Genomic DNA, 18,820 nt, shown 5'->3' on the forward strand with positions numbered 1-18,820 from the left:
ATTGGTAATCAGAGAATCACAGCAGGCCTTAATCAGCACTGACTCCACTTTGCTCTTCCACAAATCCCAACAATGTTTTCCTCCCAATTCCCTTTTGAAGGCTGTTATTTAACCTGTTTGCATCACCCTTTGGAAGTACATTCCATATCCTAACCATGTCTTGCATTAAAATGTTTCTTTCCTCGTATAAGCCTTTGGGTTTTTTTTTGGCAATCACCTTAAATCTGATTCCTCTGATGATCAACCCTTCTGGCACTGAAACAGTTTCTCTTTAAACTTCAAAACTTTGAAGTTTGACCACCCCCCTACCCCAATTATATTTCCTTTTAGACCTCTCTGATCCAAGGAGAACAGCCCTAGCTTCTCCTGACTATCCATGTAACTGTATCCCTCATTTTTGTAAATCTCTTCTGTACCCTCACCAATGTCCTTCATAAAAAGAGTTGTGCTCAGAATCAGACGCAGTACAGCAGCCAGGCCCAGGCTAGGATATTACTTAAATTCAGCAGAACTTCCTCAGTAACATCTGGGGACTTGTGCAAAAATTAGGAGTGGCCCTCAGACTAGTCAATCAACAGTCTGACAGTCATACTCACCAAATCATACCTTATAGTCAATGTTCCAGACTCCTCCATCGCCATCCCTGGATATGTCCTGTCCAACCAGAGGTGGCAGCACAATGGTGTATAGTCAGCAGCAAGTGGCCTGGGTGTCCTCAACATCCAGGCCCCATGAGGTCTCATGGCATCAGATCAAACATAGGCAAGGGTTCTTTTGCTGATTTCACATATTACCCTCCCTCAGTACTTCTCCATGTTGACCATCACTTGGAAGAAGCATTGAGGGTAGCAAGGGTATGGCTGTATTCTGGGTGGGAGGCTTCAATCTTTATCACCAAGAACGGTTCAGTAGCACCACTGCTGACTAAGCTGGTCCAGTCCTGAAGGACATATCTGCCAAACTGGGACTGTGGGAGGTGGCGAGAGAACCAACAAGAGGAAAAAACCTACCTGTCTTCTCCCTGACCAATCCATCTGTGACAGATGTCCAAAACAGTATTGGTAGGAATGCCCACCGCACCCCCCATCACCCCAACAGTGTCATTTAGTATCCACAGGGACCATAAGTTCTGTCTTCATACTAAGGGCGCTTTCCATCATGGTGCATGCAACTACCACCATGCTAAACGGGATAAAATCAGAACAGAACTGTAAGTTCAAAATTTATCATCCATGGGACACTCATGCCACAAACAAATAAAAAGGATCCTATATGTGTTATTAACTGCTTTGTTGCCACCTTCAAAAATTTATGCACAAACATCCCTAGATCTCTCTTCACTCCTTAAAATTGCACCATTTAGCTTGTATTGTCTCTGTGTTTCTGATACGGTTACAGGGATGTTATTTACCAGCATTCACCTGCTCAAAATGCAGCAGGTAGACAATCAGGAAGCTGGCAGAACAAAGCAAGCTGTGGTTGTTTGTACTCTAGAACAACAGCAGCAAGAGGATTCTCTATACAGTGCGGTGGCAGTTCCTGTGTACAAATGATGTTAATGGCAGTGTACACTCAATATTCTGAGTCTACTTTGCCATTAACACCACTTGTGATCAATCTAAAATGCATTTCAATTGAAAAGGGATACACACGATGTTGGGCTTTCACTTTCAGAGCAAATACTGCATGGGGATTAGGCAACAACACTTGCTGTATAGTTTTGCATATAAATATACTTTGACAAGTTCAGACTTTAAGATGATTTTAAAAAGGTAGAAGCTAAATGCAGCACACAAATGTAACTGGTTACCAGTTTTAAATATTTTAATTTTCTATAGATTAGCTCATTAAAAAACTGTTAAGTTATCGAGTGGTTCAGTTTCTAACGCAGCAGACTAACAGGCTCTGGTGATACTGGGTTCATTCCTGTGATTATGGGGCCATAAATATAAATTAATCTGCTAGTTCCCTTATTCTGCTTTCCAGCTATCCCTAGGAGTGACAGGATGTATGGGGAGGAAAGTTAATCTGTGATTCTCCAATGTCAAATGTCTAGCCGATACTCTCGTATCTCAGCTTAAACACAAATTACTACCTGGGAGAGACATCAGAAGGTAAATGTACCCGCAGAAGTACTATGGAACAAGCCTAAATCTTAAACTGAACATTGGTATGTATATACCAATCTCAGTTATCTCCCTCAATTCATGAAGTGATCTGAAACAGGTTCAGTTAATCCAAATTTCTAGTTAAGTCTGCATGCAGATATCTTACAGCAAGGGGAAGAGCTCTTAGAGCACATTACAACTGCAGTTACTCATGCCAACAAGTTTCACCCAAAGCAAAGCTTATGATTAAAAACACAAACTGTATTTAATACTTAAGTGTGCACTTGGTAATTTTAGGCACAAATGCTATTAACTGCTACTCAATAAAGCAAACTATCCCTAAACCCATTTAATAACTAAGTTATGCAGGAAAAGTATGTATACAGTAAATCCCACTGGAAGATTCCACTTACCCAGAAACACCCACTAACTTCTCTTACTGAGATTCACAATCTTTAGATAGAGACCCAGAAACCAAGAATAAAGCTACTTAGTAGTGCTTGACAGCCAGTGTTAACGGGTGATGACAAATAAACACACCCTCACCAACCAGTATCCTTTGGCTATATCTGATTGTTTATATGCTTCAATTATAACCAATACCCGCTGATAGAAAGTAGCAAACATCGCTTCCAGAGGTGTGATAATTTAAATGTTTCGTTCCTTATAGGGGAAGGCCCAACAAGAACATAGTATGAAGAAGAACCAATTCAATCATTGCATTGGACTTGTTGTCTTGATTTAACTGCAATCATGATGACATTTAATGCATTCTGCCATTGGGGAGATCAGCCAGGAGAGTTCCAGTGGCATGGTAAACATCAAACATGAAAACTATATATGCACTTTAAAATTCAGCTTATAACTCAGCAAGTCCAAAGTGCAATTCTATTTCCAAATCAAACCCTATGGTTTTAAAGAAAGGAGCTTTTAACAGGAGCCTTCACCACTACAGAACTGTTTTTGCAAGCAAAAGCAGAATCAGAAGCTGAGGTTTTTGAACCAATGCTGGAATTATCTTATAGTCAATTCAATTTCAACTTTACTACAAAGCAATTACTTCTAGCATCTTCACTTACAGTATTTTACTGCATGTTTTAAGAGCAGACCTTTTACTCTTAAGTAATAGAGCAAACCATCTCCGTTCCCCATCAGTTAAAGCTGTGTTTCCCCCACCCCCATCCCATGCAGGGACCACAGGCTAACTCAAGTGGTATGCCTGCTCAAACCTCAGGAAGGCTTTGAGATGAGACAAAAGCTGAAGAACAAGCAACACTAGAAGTCAAGAAATGTAATATATTTCAACAGTTTGGATGTAAAAAGGTTTGAGACCAGGTTAAACAGAAGGCACGCTAATCATCAATCGCTACAAAATTCCAGCCCTCCAGTACTATCATGGGTTTATTTGTCATATATCTCAAAACAAGGAATAATGAGTGCCTCTGAACACTTAGAGATGTAGATCTCGGCTGTGCACCATCACCCACAAAGGTGATACTCCCTCACAAATGTCAAGATTAGGCTCAGACCTGTGAGAATTATCAGGATGAACAATTCAGAGATTAATGAAGCTTGTAACAAAAACAAAATTCTTTTAACTGGAAACTTCTGAAAAAAAATGTCTCAATTACAGAACTGTTCCTTTGGATTAAAAAAATTACACGTCACTCCACAATTTATGGAATTATAGGCCAGTTAGCCTAACATCTGTTGTCAGGAAATTACTAGATCCTATGATTAAGGATAGGATGCTTAAACACTTGAAAATTTTCAGATGATCAGAGTGCAGCATAGATTTGTAAACAATAGATGTCTGAGAGAGCTGAATGAATTTTTTTTTAATTAAAACAATAGACAGGAGAATGTCTATGACGTTATTTATGAACTTCCAGAAGGCATTTATAGATTATTGGGTAAAGTTGAAGCTCATGAAACTGAAGACAAAGCACTGAGCAGGTCATCCACTTTGGACTGAAAGAGGATAGAACAGGGTACTTCCTAACAGGTAAAATGCTAGAAGTGCTTCCTTTAAAACTCCAGAATGGAAACCACCTGGTCCTGGAAATTTGTTACTTTTTCGTGCCATTATTCTCTTCGTGACAATTATTTTGGTTATGTTAATTTGAGAAAGTCCTTGGTTCAATATTAGCTTCCTTGGGGTTTCCATCATGCTGACCTCTTCCTCTACTGTAAATACTCACCTAGTATTCAACACCTGCCATTTTATTTTCACTGAAAACGTCATTATCAGTTTTCAGGGCACACTTTGCTCCTGATCACCCTCTTTTTCTAATATATTTTTAAAATGATTGTGTTAATTTTGACATGACTTGCAAGCTTCCTTCAATACATCCTTCCTTTTACAGTGGTTTTCTGATCCTTTGCTGTTCTTTGTACTGCTCCCATTTGCCAGAATCTATTTTTCCATGCCTTTTCTTTTAGTTTTGTGTTCTCTTACCTTTTTAGTAATCCATTTTCTTAATAATAAACCTTGTGGGTAGCACTGTCAAATGCATTTCAAAGGTACGTACGCACAGAGCACTATTCTGATCAACCTTCTCAGTACCCGTAAAGAATTTAATAAAAATCAAATACAAATTACCTTAAATTCATGCTGGCTCTCCTTGATTCATCCATGTCTTTCTAAATGAATGTTTATTTACTTTGATAATGGTTTCCAATAACTTCGCCAACACTAGTGTTAGCCTGTAGTTTCCAGGAGTATGAAGTTTCTCTTTCATGAGAAGCAATGTAATACTAGCTACCCCCTTCCAGTACTATGCCTATATCTAAGGGGTCCATTATACAAATAATTAAAATGTAGCAGATCCAAAACTTACCCGAAGGCTAATGGAATAGGAACATAGGAAATACAAGGACTAGTAGAAGATTCAGCCCCTTGAGCTTGCTCTGCATTTCAACTAGATAATGGCTGATTGGTTAGCAACATCATTTTCCTGCATTATCCCCATATCCATTGATGTCTCTAATATCTATAAATCAATTGATCTCTCTTGAAAACCTCAATGACTGAGCCTCCACTGCTCTATGGGGAAGAGAATTCCAAAGACTTAACACCCTGAATGAAGAAATTCCTCATCTCGGTCTTAAATGGCCTACTCCTTTTTGAGGCTGTCTACTGACTTTAGACCTCCCCAACCACAGGAAACATTCTTCCTCCATCGACCCTGTCAAGCCCAGTAAGAATTGCATGTTTCAATGAGTTGCCTCCCATTCTTCAAAACTCGAGAGAATTGTTTTGACATATATATAGGCTGTTTCCTCAGAGGACAATCCTGCTATCCCAGGAATTGTCCTGAATTGATTGTTTCTTTATAGCTAGATGATAAGCCATGATAGAAAGCCCTGCTTAGACCACATGTGAGTACTGTGTAGTTTTGGGCACTTCATCTACACTGAACTTGGAAGCATGCAGTGCAGATTCATCAGAAATCTTGAGAGCTTTAACTGTTATATCACAAGGAGGCATTACATAAACTAAGTTTGTATTCCATGGAATATAAAAAGTATAAAGGTTTTGTAAATTCATTTACAGGATGTGAGCTTCGCTGGCTGGGCCAGCATTTATTGCCCATCCCTAGTTGCCCTTGAGAAGGTGGTGGTGAGCTGCCTTCTTGCAGTCCATGTGGTTTAGGTGCATCCATAGTGCTGTTAGGGAGGGAGTTCCAGAATTTTCGACCCAGCGACAGTGAAGGAACGATGATATCAGGATGGTGAATGACAGGAGGGGAACTTCCAGGTGGTGGTGTTCTCATGTATACACTGCCATCGTCCTTCTAGATGGTAGTGGGTTTGGAAGATGCTGCCGAAGGAGCCTTGGTGAGTTCCTGCAGTGCATCTTGTAGATGGTGCACACTGCTGCTACTGTGCGGCGGTGGTGGAAGGAGTACATAAGGAAGGGGTGCCTATCAAGCAGGCTGCTTTGTCCTGGACAGTGTCAAGCTTCTTGACTGTGTGGGAGCTGCTCTTGTAGCCACAGTATTCATATGGCTAGTCCAGTTCAATTTCTGGTCAATGGTAACCCCCACAAGATGCTGATATGGGGGCTGTGGGGCCACTTGGCTGAGGTTTATAGGATTCAAAAAAATCTAATGGAGGAGCCTAGGACAAGGAGACAGCCTTAAACTCAGAGCTAAGCCATTAAAGAGAAAGGGTGGTAGTAGTGTGTAAGCAATGCTCCTACAAAAAAGTCAACCAATTTTAAATCTGAGATCAATGGGTTTTTGCTAGTTAACACGCACACAAAAGGATAGAGCCATGTGAATTTAGTTAAGATACTTATCAGTCATGAAAGGCAGAAGGCTCAAGGAGTTGAATGGCCTACTCCTCTTCTTATGAACACCAAGAGACATTGGTCACGTTGAGTTCTTTTCAATCAGATCCAGGCAAGACTAGTGTACAGCTTTCCCCGAAATAAACAAAGCATCTGCCATTTTTTTTCACAGAAACAAAGCAGAGAAAAAACATGCAAACAACAAGAGTAGAAGCGAGGCTGGGGCACTGGGGTTGGAACCGACTAACAGGACGTTCAGCCTGGTCCACCAATTAGATCACGGTTTAGTTGTATATCTCAATTCCATCCTCGTGCTTTTACTCCATATCCCTTGACATCTTTAACAATTTCCAATAACAAGAAGCACAGACTTAATAGGAATTGACTGTATTAGATTATGTAAAAGAAAGTATTTTAAATTAGGTCCCAGAATAATGAAAACCACCTACAAGTGGAGGAGTTTGTGGTATTATGGGGCAACAGACACCACCTTTGTAGGCGGCAGGGAAAGTAAATAAGTCATTAAAAAAGCACATAGGAATAGAATAGAATACAAACCAAAGATGTTATCCTAAATATATACAAATCGCTGGCTAGGCCTCAACTGGAATACTGTGTTCAATAAAGCACCATTTTTTTCATTCATTCACAGGATATGGCCTTCACTGGCTGGACCAGCATTTATTGCCCATCCCTGGTTGCCTTTGAAAAGGTAAGCTGAATTCTTGAATCGCCGCAGTCCCTATGGTGTCTGTACACCCACAGTGCTGTTAGGGAGGGAGTTGCAGGATTTTGACACAGTGACAGTGAAGAAATGGCGATACATTTCCAAGTCAGGATGGTGAGTGGCTTGGAGGGGAACTTGCAGGTGGTGGTGTTCCCATCTACCTGCTGCCTTCGTCCTTCTAGATAGTAGTGGTGGTGGGTTTGGAAGGTGCTGTCTAAGGAGCCTTGATGAATTCCTGCAGTGCATCTTGTAGACAGTACACATTGCTGCAACTGTGAGTCGGTGGAGGGGGGAGTGTATGTTTGTGCATCAAGCGGGCTGTTCTGTCCTGGACAATGTCAAGCTTCTTGAGTGCTGTGGGAGCTGCACTCATCCAGGCAAGTGTAGAGTGTTCCATCACACTCCTGATTTGTGCCTTGTAGATGGTGGACAGGCTTTGGGGAACCAGGACGTGAGTTACTTGTTATAGGATTCTTATCCTCTGACCTGCTATTGTAGCCACAGTATTTATATGGCTAGTTCAGTTCAGTTTCCGGTCAATGGTAACCCCCCAGGATGTCAATAGTGGAGGATTAAATAATGGTAATGCTACTGAACATCAAGAGGCAATGGTTGGATTCTCTCTTGTTGGAGATGGTCATTGCCTGGTGCATGTTACCCCTCAGCTAACGTTCCCACTTCTGACCTTATTCCTATGATGGAAGGAAGGTCATTGATGAAGCAGCTGAAGGTGGTTGGGCTGAGGACCTCCTGCAGTGATGTCCTGGAGCTGAGAATAACTTAACTCCAACAACCACCTTCCTTAGTGCTAGGTATGACTCCAACCAGCGGAGAGATCCCCCTCCACTTCCCATTGACTCGTTTTGCTAGGGTTCCCCACCTCAGTTCAGCTCTTTTGTCCATGTTTGAACCTAAGGCTGTAATGAGGTCAGGAGCTGAGTGACCCAGGGGAGCCCAAACTGGGTGTCAGTGAGCAAGTTATTGCTAAGCAAGGTATTTCTGTTTTTGTTCTGCTAATTGTGGGATCGCTTGCTGCTTATGCTGTTTGCCATGTAAGCAGTCCAGGTTGACATTTCATTTTTTTTGAAAGGTATGCCTGCTCCTGGACTACCTGGCCCTCCTGCACTCTTCATTGAACTAGGGTTGATGATAATGGTAGAGGTGGGGAATATGCCAGGTTACAGATTGTGGTTGAGTACAATTCTGCTGCTGATGGCCCACAGCACCTCATGGATGCCCAGTTCCACCTGTTTGAAATCTATCCCATTTAGCACGATGGAGGGTATCCTCAATATGAAGGACTACTGATATGATAGATTTCCTTCCCTAAAGGATATTAGAGAACCAGATGGGTTTTTAACAACAATCGACAATGGTCATCATTAGACTTTTATTGAATTCATCTGTGGTGGCAGGATTCGAACCAAGGTTCCCAAAGCATCAGGCTGGGTATCTGGATTACTATTCCAGTGACAATACCATTACGCCACTGGCTCCCATGCTTTAGAAAGGATGTTAAGGATGGAAAGGAGATTTATTAGAATGTCAGAGATGCCAGACTTCTGTTGTGCATAGAGACTGAAGAAGCTGGGATTGTCCTCCTAAGAATGGTAGACTTAGGCGCTCAGAATTACAAAGGGTTTTGATAAGAGTAGCTAGGGAGGAACTGATTCCATTGACAAACCAGGGGATAGATATAAAATAATTAGCAAAAGGACTAGAAAGGAGACAAGAAGAATTTTTCTACACAATGAGTTACAATGATCAGGAATGCACTGCCTAAAACAGTGGTCGAAGCTGATGCAATAGTAACTTTCAAAATAAACTTGGTTAAATACTTGAAAATGAAACACTTGCAGGGATATCTGCAGGATTAACTGAATAGCTCTTTCAAAGATCTGGCACCCGCACAAAGGGCCAAATGGCCTCCACTCGGTGTTGTATGATTCTAAGCCGGAGGTGGGCACTCAGGCCCATTCTATTGCCCTGTCAGTGCCAGGTGAGTTGACCAGACTCAGAGTGCAGAGCTCACAAAAATCAGCTGGTACTGACCAATGCAGAGGCTGGAAAGGGCAGGGCACGGTTGGACAGATGCAGAGTAGGCTAGAGTAGCTCCGCCAAACACCCCTCCTAGACTAGCCCCAGGCACCGACTTTTTTGTTCCAAAACAGTTGCAACGGGACAATTTTTTTGCTGCCCTGATCAGCCTATCAGTGCATTCTGACAAAATGGCCGAGAGCTTCCGTAGATGTGCTTGCATGAAGACAGTGGGTGCGCGCTCAGTAATGGAGGCTACTATCGGGAGGAATTCCCGGCTGAAAAGATATCACCTTCATTCGAAGTGAAATTGCTCTGACAAAAACATTTAGCGGCTGATTGGAAAGCGGAATGTTTATGAAATGATGGGGGGGGGGTGCAGGATTGTGGTGCTGGTGGTAATTTTCGGAGGTCTTACGGGTTCATTTCTTGCCTTGTGCTGCAGCAATTTGTAGGAGTTAAACGAGAGGCAGAGACAGTGGGAAGAAGAGAATACGTCTCAGTTCAGCTCATCCTGTCCCTCATTTCCTCAACACCACTCCTTTCCTTCACCGCTCTCTCTCCCCACTACCGCCTTCCCTGCTCTATTGCTCTCTCTCCTCCTGTTCCCGCTCTCTCTCTCCCCCCTTCCCCGCTCTCTCTCTCCCCCCTTCCCCGCTCTCCCTCCACCTTCCCTGCTCTATTGCTCTCTCTCCCCTTCCCCACTCTCGCTCCTCCCCTTCCCACTCTCTATCCCCTTCCCTGCGCTCTCTCCCTCTATCCCCTTCCCCGCGCTCTCTCCCTCTATCCCCTTCCCCGCGCTCTCTCCCTCTATCCCCTTCCCTGCGCTCTCTCCCTCTATCCCCTTCCCCGCGCTCTCTCCCTCTATCCCCTTCCCCGCGCTCTCTCCCTCTATCCCCTTCCCCGCTCTCCCTCCACCTTCCCTGCTCTATTGCTCTCTCTCCCCTTCCCCACTCTCGCTCCTCCCCTTCCCGCTCTCTATCCCCTTCCCTGCGCTCTCTCCCTCTCCCCCCTTCCCCGCTCTCTCTCCCTCTCCCCCCTTCCCCGCTCTCTCTCTCCCTCTCCCCCCTTCCCCGCTCTCTCTCCCTCGTTTCTATAAATTAAACTAGCACGCATCAAAAATTTAACCGGTGACTCCAAGAAAATACTACCAATACCACAATCCCCGATCATTTTAGAAACATTTCACGTTCAAATCAAGCCGCCCACTTTTCTGTTAGGTACTCATAAAATCCGGATAAATGCAATTTCTTGTTAGTCATGAAAATCTTCCGAAACAGTGACCAGCATGACACTTCGCGCATGCGCACTGCCTTCACACGAGCGCGTCAGTGATTAGCGAATCCGAACATTCTGTTGGAATGGCCAATCAGGGCACTGGAAGGGGAACCAATCGCAGCGGCGAAAACCTATCCCATTACAAACCATTTTGGGAAAAGGTTCGCGCGCGGCTCCCCTCCCCCCTCCCCCCTCCCCCGCCGCCATTTTGAGCTCTGTGCCTCATGGAGCGAAAGGGTTGGGGGCGGGGAGGAGGAGGGGGGGGGGGGGGGGGGGAGAGGAGGCAAAACAAATCATAATTTAAACCGGCACGTCAGCGCCGATTCAGTCATGGGGCAGTTTTCACTGCTTTTCCCCCCACACTTCCCCCTCCGAACCTTCCTCTTCCCACATCGCCCAAACCCCGGCGCTTAGGCCGCGAGTGACGCACTTTAGATTGTTGGTGCGGGGCTCGGGTCAGCGGCCAACGCAGGTTTCCCTGCCTGGCGGTTAAAGGAGCTTGGAGCGAAGCTCCGGGCCTAGCAACCCCCAGGCGTTCACAACAGCCCAGCTCTCCCCCACCTCGGCCCGGCTTACTCGCTCACTCACCCTCGCCCGCTCCCGGCCGCACACTCGATGGGAAAAGGACAAAAAGGCTCACGTGACCCGCGTGCCGCTAACGGCTCCCTTTATGGAATCCAGTGCGCAGGCGCAGCTGCAGCTCGCTCGCCCCATCCATCGTTCAAACTGACCAATCAGATGACAGCAAACTGTTGACGTGGTGCAGCCCACGTCACAGTTCCAGTGCATCTGACATAATTTGCAGTTGCATTCTGGGTAATGGAGTTCGTTGACTGTAACAATTAAAACAATGAAGGAGCTGCAGTCTGCTGCCCTGTCAGCTGGCTGGACAATACTAGCTCTAAAATAAATCACTCCAGGTTAAAGAGGAACCTAATAGGGTTTTTAAAATTAAAAGCGCCTTTGAGGGGGTAAATACTGGAAGATTAATTAACGAATTGATAACAATGGTACTGATTCAGAATTAAAAATGAAATTAAAAATGAGAGTTAACATTTCAAATTAATGAGTAATCAACCTGATAAGTTAACTCTTTTTCACAGATGGTGCCTGATCCAGTGAATATTTCCAGCATTTTCTGTGTTTACAGATGTCCAGCATCTGCAGTATTTTGCTTTTGTGATTATTGGGAAGTATTGTAAATTATGATTTGGATTAGGCTTCATGGAGACATAGACAGGCTGCTAGAATGGACAGACAAGTGGCAGATAAAATTTAATGCAGAGAAGTTGAAGGAATACATTTTGGTAGGAAGAATGAGGAGAGGTAATATATTTAAAAAGTCCAATTCTAAAAGGGGGGCAATGGCAGAGGGCCCTGTGGGTATAGAAGCACAAACTGTTGAAGGTGACAGGGCCAGTTTAGAGAGTAGTTAATAAGAAATATTGCATACTGGGCTTTATAAATAGAGTAACAGTGGACAAAAGCGAGCGTCCAACTTCCATCCATTTACAAAAATGATGGACACAAGAAATAAGAGCAGGCCATAGGGTTTGTCGAGCCTCCTCTGCCATTCAATATGATCATGGCTGATCTTGGGTTTCAACTCCATTCTCCCACAACTCATTTCCCTGAGACACCAAAAATCCTTCTACGTCAGCCTTAAATATTCAATGATGGAGCATCGACTCTGGGTAGAGAATTCTAAAGATTCACCACCTTTTGAGTGAAGGAATTTCTCCTCTACTCATTTCCTAAATGATCGGCACTTAATCCTGAGACTATGCGCCCATGTTTTTTTACTCCCTAACTGGCAGAAACAATCTCAGTGTCTACCCTATCAAGCCCCCTCAGAGTTTTGCAGGTTTCAATGAGATCACCTTTTATATTCTCTGGAGTTTAGAAGAATAAGCCTACTTTACTTAGCCTCTCATCATAGGATAATTCTCTCATTCCAGAGACCAATCTAGTGAGCCTTTGCTGTACCTCCTCCAATGAAAATATATCCTTTCTTAAATGTGGAGACCAAAACTGCACACAGTATTCCAGATGCAGTCTCACTAAAACTCTGTATAACTGTAGTAAAACAGTTATGATGAACCTTTATAAATCACTGGTTTGGCCTCAACTGGTATATCGTGTCCAATTCTTAGGAAGAGCCTGAAGGCATTGGAGAGAGTGCAGAAAAGGTTTACGAGAATGAGGGACTTCAGTGAAGCTGGAGTTGTTTCCCTTAGATAACAGAAGGTTGAGAGGAGATTTGATAGAGATGTTTAAAATCATGAGTGGTCTGGATAGATCGGGAAAACTGTCCCCATTGGTGGAAGGGACGAGAACTGGAGGACACGGAGTTTGGCAAAAGAACCAGAGGTGACATGAGGGGAAACTTTTTTTACGCAGTGAGTGGTTAGTATCTGGAATGCATGGCCTGTGAGTTTAGTGGAGAAAGATTCAATCATGGTTTTCAAAAGGGAATTGGATAATTATCAGAGTGAAAAATTTGCAGGGTTATGGGAAAGTGCGGGAAGTGGGATTAGATGAGGTGCTCTTGCAAAGTGCCGACATAGACCCAACTGGCTGAATGGCCTCCTGTGCTGTAACAATTTTTTAAGAATTTGTTCTTCAGTCCCTTCATTAACCTTCTATGATATGACTTTCAAATAATGACCACCCCCTGCTCCAACTCCCCCAGCTTCCCTACAATCTGTGCTTTTCATAGGACAGAACCAAATGGGACAGAGATATTCTTCACCAAACCTCAGCAGTTTGTGCAAATGGATTTGATGGTACAACAGTTTGCAAAGTCATTGAAAGTTTTCATAAGATCACAAGATAGATTCAAATAAGGAAGGATCTTCAAGCAATTTTATTTTCAACCTAGCAGAATATCAAACCTACCATCTCAGTTTCAACCTTTATTTAAATGAGTTCAGTACCAGGGCCATCTATACTTGTGCAGAAATTTCTTTAAAAACAGATTCTTACAGGCTGGTTTTAAAATATGACATTTTAGAATTTGAACTAATTACAACAATCTTACATACTGACATTTATATAGCAGCTATCATACTCACACCCCAGCCACAGGTCCCAAACATTGGCCTCAGCCCCACACCCCAATCTCAGCACCGTCCCATCCAACTCCCACTTCCTATTTTTGGCCTTGACAAATCTTAGCAATTCAAGTTATTGTAATTATAATTTATTGGATCTACACAGATAAATAAATGAATGAATATGGAGGCAGAAATAATCAGAAATTAAACGATATCATCAGGCACTTTTAATTTTATATGGAATGCTCTCTATGGCAAGAACCAATCCTGTGGAATCAATCTGCTACAGGACAGGTTTAAATTCCAACAATTCATGGCATGAATGTATTCAAAACAGCCTCCTTAGTTTACAAAAGTAACAATAACAATTTATTTGACTGGCTGATAACTATGGCATGCAGAAAGAGAGATTGGCTTTACACCCATATGTTATATATGTATGAGCAAGCAATATCAAGGACAAACTTATTCAAAGTCAGTCAATGTTGTAATGTCATTTATACAATAAAGCTAAATCTTTATCATTGTTAAAATAACTTTTTTTATAAAACCAATAAAACAAACAAATTGCTTCTGAGTTAGGCTGAGCCTTCTCTGATTGAGGGAGGTTTGTATCTACCACTTGGATTTAATAAGGTCTTCAGAAAATATCAGTCATTTAAAAAAAGCTAAAGCTTCATTATTATCCTTAACAAATATACATGAGGTTCTGTTGCCTAACTCCAAGGGCCCAAGGGACTGAACTCAATACCAAATTTTGTGAGCAAGATGGTGATATTTTTCTTTAGATAAATGTACTGTCCGTGACAGCATGAAAAGCACGTGATTTAAACATCCCTAAACAAGTTACTCACCATCTTAAGCCGGCAAGCAAACCATGGCAACTCATAGCAAGCCTCCAAGAGCTGCAGTAATACTATAGTATGCCACTCACTGACATTTCAGATTATTTTTGTTTCAACGGCTTTGGACATTTAACATTCAATTTACTCTTACCTCTTCCCTGGAGTAGGACACAAACTGCACTAACTTTAGGGAAGAGACTAGAAGGTATTGGATGCATATCTCAGAAATATTTTTAAGCAGTATATAAAGTCCTCACTATCTAGCCTTGTACATCAAGGGTGAGTATGAGGGTCGGGTACTGCGGGTCATCCAGCACCACTGGAACTTGTGCCACAGGTAACAGTCAGCACTGTCAGGAGGTAAGGAGTGAAGGAAAAAACATTCAGCATGTGTACGGTTAGAAGTAGACAGACAGCAAACTGCCTGCGTACCAGCCGAGAACGCAAAAACCTGGCCAGTTATAGCAAACCAGGCTAAGCAGAGCACTAAAGCCAGGTCATAGTACACCAAACTTAGCTGCAACTACCACTCTGGAGTCTATCAATGCCATTTGACCCTGTTCATGACACTGTGATAATCTGAGCAGGAAGTGTGAAGCAAGTGTCTGCCATGTACAAGTGCGGACATCTGGACTTTTCTACCTTCTATAATTTATAAAATACAATGTCTCTCAGACGATAACAACCCAATTTTATCTCAAACCATGACCCATTTTTGGCACATTAGGGTGCAGCTGGAGACAGCTGTAATGCAGAAAAAACTCTCACAAAGTGGACCCCAGCCATTGTTGAGTGCACGTCAAGGCTGGAACTTTAACAAGCTCTCTATGTTCGGATGGTTTTGCTCCTTGCACTATTAGGTGACAGGGTTGATCCAGTGAGACTTCATGTTCTTCCGGTACAGGCTTGTCCTGATCTGCAGACTACACTCAACAGTCCTCATTGATTACTTTTTTTCAGGATCTTCAGGAGTGCCTTGGACATGAAATAGGGTCTCTCACTCGAGCCATCATTCCTTTCCAGGTCTTCCACTGCATGGACAGCAATATCACAATCACATTTATCAATAAGAATTTAATAAATCCCAATAACATTAAAATCTAGAAACTGGATGCAATACACAAATACCTACTACAGTCAACCCTGTACTGCCAAAACAGTAGCAACTCATTGGAGGGTGCTGCTCAGAAAAGCAAATCTTTAGCAGCTGAAGGTTGACTGAATAAAGACAAATTTGTTTCCAGTGGAAGTGTAAGACTGCAGAGGAATTTAACTGTAGAAATAACCAAGTGATATTAATAATTGAGTGGCTATCACATTACTTTGTGTGTACAAGTTAAAGTCTTTATTAAACTGCTCCAGAGTGATGCCATATGAAAGCTCTGAACATTTCTAAGAATCTTTAGGCACTGGCAATTAGGTCCAACTTGTTTGTCCCATTTCATAGATTAATCTCCATCTATCAACCTCAATCACTTCTTTCTCCAGAAACACAGTTAGTTAATTTTTGTACCCTCCCTAGGAGTTTATTCCATAATTTGATTACCCTTTGGAAAAGAAAATGGCTTCCAACGCGGTCCCAATACTAACAGAAACATTCCCACCTTCGCACTGTTAGTTAATATGACTAACAAGGAGAATTTTGCAGACAAAACAAGGGCTGTAATTTAGTGGCAGGGTCCTCCCAAGGTGTCTCACTAATGGGTTCATTGTTGGTCTAATAATAGTGACTGTGCTTCGTTCCAGAAGCTGTTTGTCACTCCTCCTGCATCTGTGGTGTTTGAGGAGAGTCGTATTCCTTTTTGTACAGAATGTGGCGCAGCTCCAGTGACGTGTAATACGGTCTCTCGGCAGAGCCATCATTCCGCTCCAGATCTTCACCTGGTTTCCCGGCAGCAGTACAGGAAAGGCAGAAGAATCCAAACACATCCCCGTGCAGAAGTGATGAACGGAGGCAGACAGTGCGAGAGCAAGTGAGGAAAAGAAGGGGAAAGAATGAAAAAGAGAAAGAAGAAGGTAATGATCAGAGTCAGTAAAAGGAAATGATATCACACAAAAATACAGGCAGAGCTCAGGCTCTCAGCTGGCAATTAGCAAATTAGAAATCAGGAAAAATAAGCTGGAAATATAAATCTGCCATCATCTGGAGAGAGGTTTGAAAAGGATCAACACCCAGATCATCTGTGTTTTTTCATTAGATGTCAGCAGACCTACTGTGTAGTTCAGTATTCCTCTCTCTACCTCTCTTGTTGAAAATCCGGACCTCACCCTTGTCCAGCAACCTCACAATGAAACAACTGTGGAGGTGCTGATAAATTTTACAGACAGAACTCCCCTGAATATGCTAACAGGAGTAGCCAGGTGCCCACCCTCAGGGATGTTCCAAAAAACCCAAAAGCTGGGTTTGTAGATGTTCGAACATCTCAGGACTCGCAGAAGATGGCAGCATCAGGGACAGTGCTGCAGATTTACGACTATCTTTACTGGTGCCTGACCCAATATTTATAACTGTGAGCTGCAGATTACTCGCTTCAGCTGAGCTGGGAATACATCACAGGGAGATTCCAATGCAGTTAGAGGATTTAACCATGGCCAGCTTAGGTCATGGATTAGTGTGTGATTCAGACCAACCAGCCCTGCTGATTTTTAATTTCCATCCCATTCCAACTGATGTAACAACAGTGTCAGAGAAAAAAATCAGAGCAGAGAGGAGAAAAGGTAAAACAAAGAGAGGGGGGGGCGGATTTAAATAAGTGATCAGATTCAATGACCTGCTGAGGGCCAGACTGACCCCAATAAGTAGGCTACTTAGATGCAGATAACATTTGGAAATCAGAAACATTAGTACTACTGGCAAGGCAAGATACTTAAACATAATGTCCTGGTCCCTGCTGAGGTGCATCTTAATGGAATCCAGGCCATCAACACGGCAAGGAAACTATTACCATTACACCTGACGTCTCAACTGTGGATTGTCTGTTTTTTTAATCCTTTCACTGGCACAGAACCAAATTCAGTATTTATTTTGCCAGTTTTCTCCCCTCATGTTGTGGAAGTGCTGACTCTTGTTGGGGGACAGTTCAGTACCTCACCCAAGTGGCCATTCTAGGAATACAGGAGGAGGTCATTAACTCTCAAACGTATTCTGCCATTCAATGAGGTCATAGCTGATCTGCAGGTACAGCTGAGACAGTGCGTGTCTGCAAGCTACTGGACAGTGTCAAGACCGACCCTGATCCTGACTTCAGCCAACATCCGCACACAAAGGCATTGCTCAACAGGAATCACTGGATATCAGAAGGAGTCTCAGTTAATTCTGGTCTTGTCTGAGGCCAATCGGAGCACCAATACAGCCACTCCAACTGAGATTAGCGAGTTCAGCAAAGACCAGGGATTGAACCTTCCTAGTTTGTTCAGCTCTGCTGTTTTTCAGATAAACTCACAAAGTCATCCAGAAATGACTAAAGCGAAAGTCAGATTTTGAAAATACAATTTCCCCAGTTCATTCTCTTACAATACTTAATTATTTAAGATCAATTATTAAAATTTACACTAAACTTTCATCATCAGGAAAGCATACATCAGAACTCAACTCTCTGGGCCTGTCTTTAGTTACAATAACTCTCAAGTTACTCAAACACATACAAATTAGAAGTACCTGAGTGACATACTCACAGAAACAGAGGAACAGAGTGTCCACACACATTGCGTACACACTGAAGAATCCGTGTGCGACAAGGTAGGAACCCACGATCAGAGTCTGCAACACAAAAACAGCAGAAATATTACTGTTTCAATCTGTCAGCTTTTCCACAGATTTGGTCTCTGAGCTGCTGTACCATTCAAACTTGGGAATTACCTACATAATGAAGAAATATTCTGGCTGATCGAGCTCTCCTATACCTAGCACCAAGAATATATAGCACAGTGTGTTAAGGTGTATCACTGGGAAATAGGATTCTCTACACTGCTCATACTCATCTACACATCACTCACACTGCAACCAACAAATAATAACAAATACCAACAGCTCACAGCAACATTCCTCTCTCATACCCTGAAAGTTCTGCGTCTCCCGGATGTACAGTTTTATGGGTGTTGGTTCTCTCTGGAATCTCAGCTATACAAGTAGCTATTCTAGTTGTGTGACAGCGAAAGTTGGCAGTATGTTGGACAACATTCCCTCCAATTATTTTTTTTGAGTGCATGGGCCATTCACTTAAGCCTCTTTGAATTTAATTTTTGTAGCCATTCACTCACAGTAACTTAAGGGGCCAAGTTGTGTTTAGTCTGCTTGGGGACCTTTGTTCACTGCTGTTGGACAATGGTGGGCATCAACCCAAGAAAGCTTCTTTCCACACCTGATGTACGCACACATACATTTTCCAGCAGAGAGTCACTAGATTTTCATTAGGAGTAAGAACCTAGAGTCATTTCCCTATGTTACCTGATATGCTGAACTCAAAGGTTGTGTG

General features: G+C 42.8%; 2 protein-coding genes across 8 annotated transcripts in view; both read right to left on the reverse strand.

The window, feature by feature from the left end:
- The window catches only part of ilf3b (interleukin enhancer binding factor 3b), a 68,101-nt gene extending 56,945 nt beyond the window's left edge, over nt 1-11,156 (reverse strand). For 3 of the 5 annotated variants that reach the window (XM_041177219.1, XM_041177218.1, XM_041177222.1), the window contains exon 1: nt 11,033-11,156. The gene's annotated coding sequence lies outside the window, so the exon portion shown is untranslated. The remainder of the gene's footprint in view (nt 1-11,032) is intronic. The other 2 variants (XM_041177221.1, XM_041177220.1) reach the window with 2 other exon arrangements.
- Nucleotides 11,157-13,712: 2,556 nt separating this feature from the next.
- Nucleotides 13,713-18,820, reverse strand: part of slc44a2 (solute carrier family 44 member 2) — a 230,279-nt gene continuing 225,171 nt past the window's right edge. For 2 of the 3 annotated variants that reach the window (XM_041177026.1, XM_041177025.1), the window contains exons 21-22: nt 18,021-18,105; nt 15,405-16,226 (exon numbers count right to left, since the gene is read on the reverse strand). In XM_041177026.1, the coding sequence (XP_041032960.1) occupies nt 16,102-16,226; nt 18,021-18,105 (210 nt within the window). In that variant the 3' untranslated portion in view covers nt 15,405-16,101. Of the gene's footprint in view, nt 15,377-15,404; nt 16,227-18,020; nt 18,106-18,820 lie in introns of those variants that run through there. The other variant, XM_041177027.1, reaches the window with a different exon arrangement.

This window comes from Carcharodon carcharias, chromosome 30, assembly GCF_017639515.1.
Source record: "Carcharodon carcharias isolate sCarCar2 chromosome 30, sCarCar2.pri, whole genome shotgun sequence".
NCBI lineage: Eukaryota > Metazoa > Chordata > Chondrichthyes > Lamniformes > Lamnidae > Carcharodon > Carcharodon carcharias.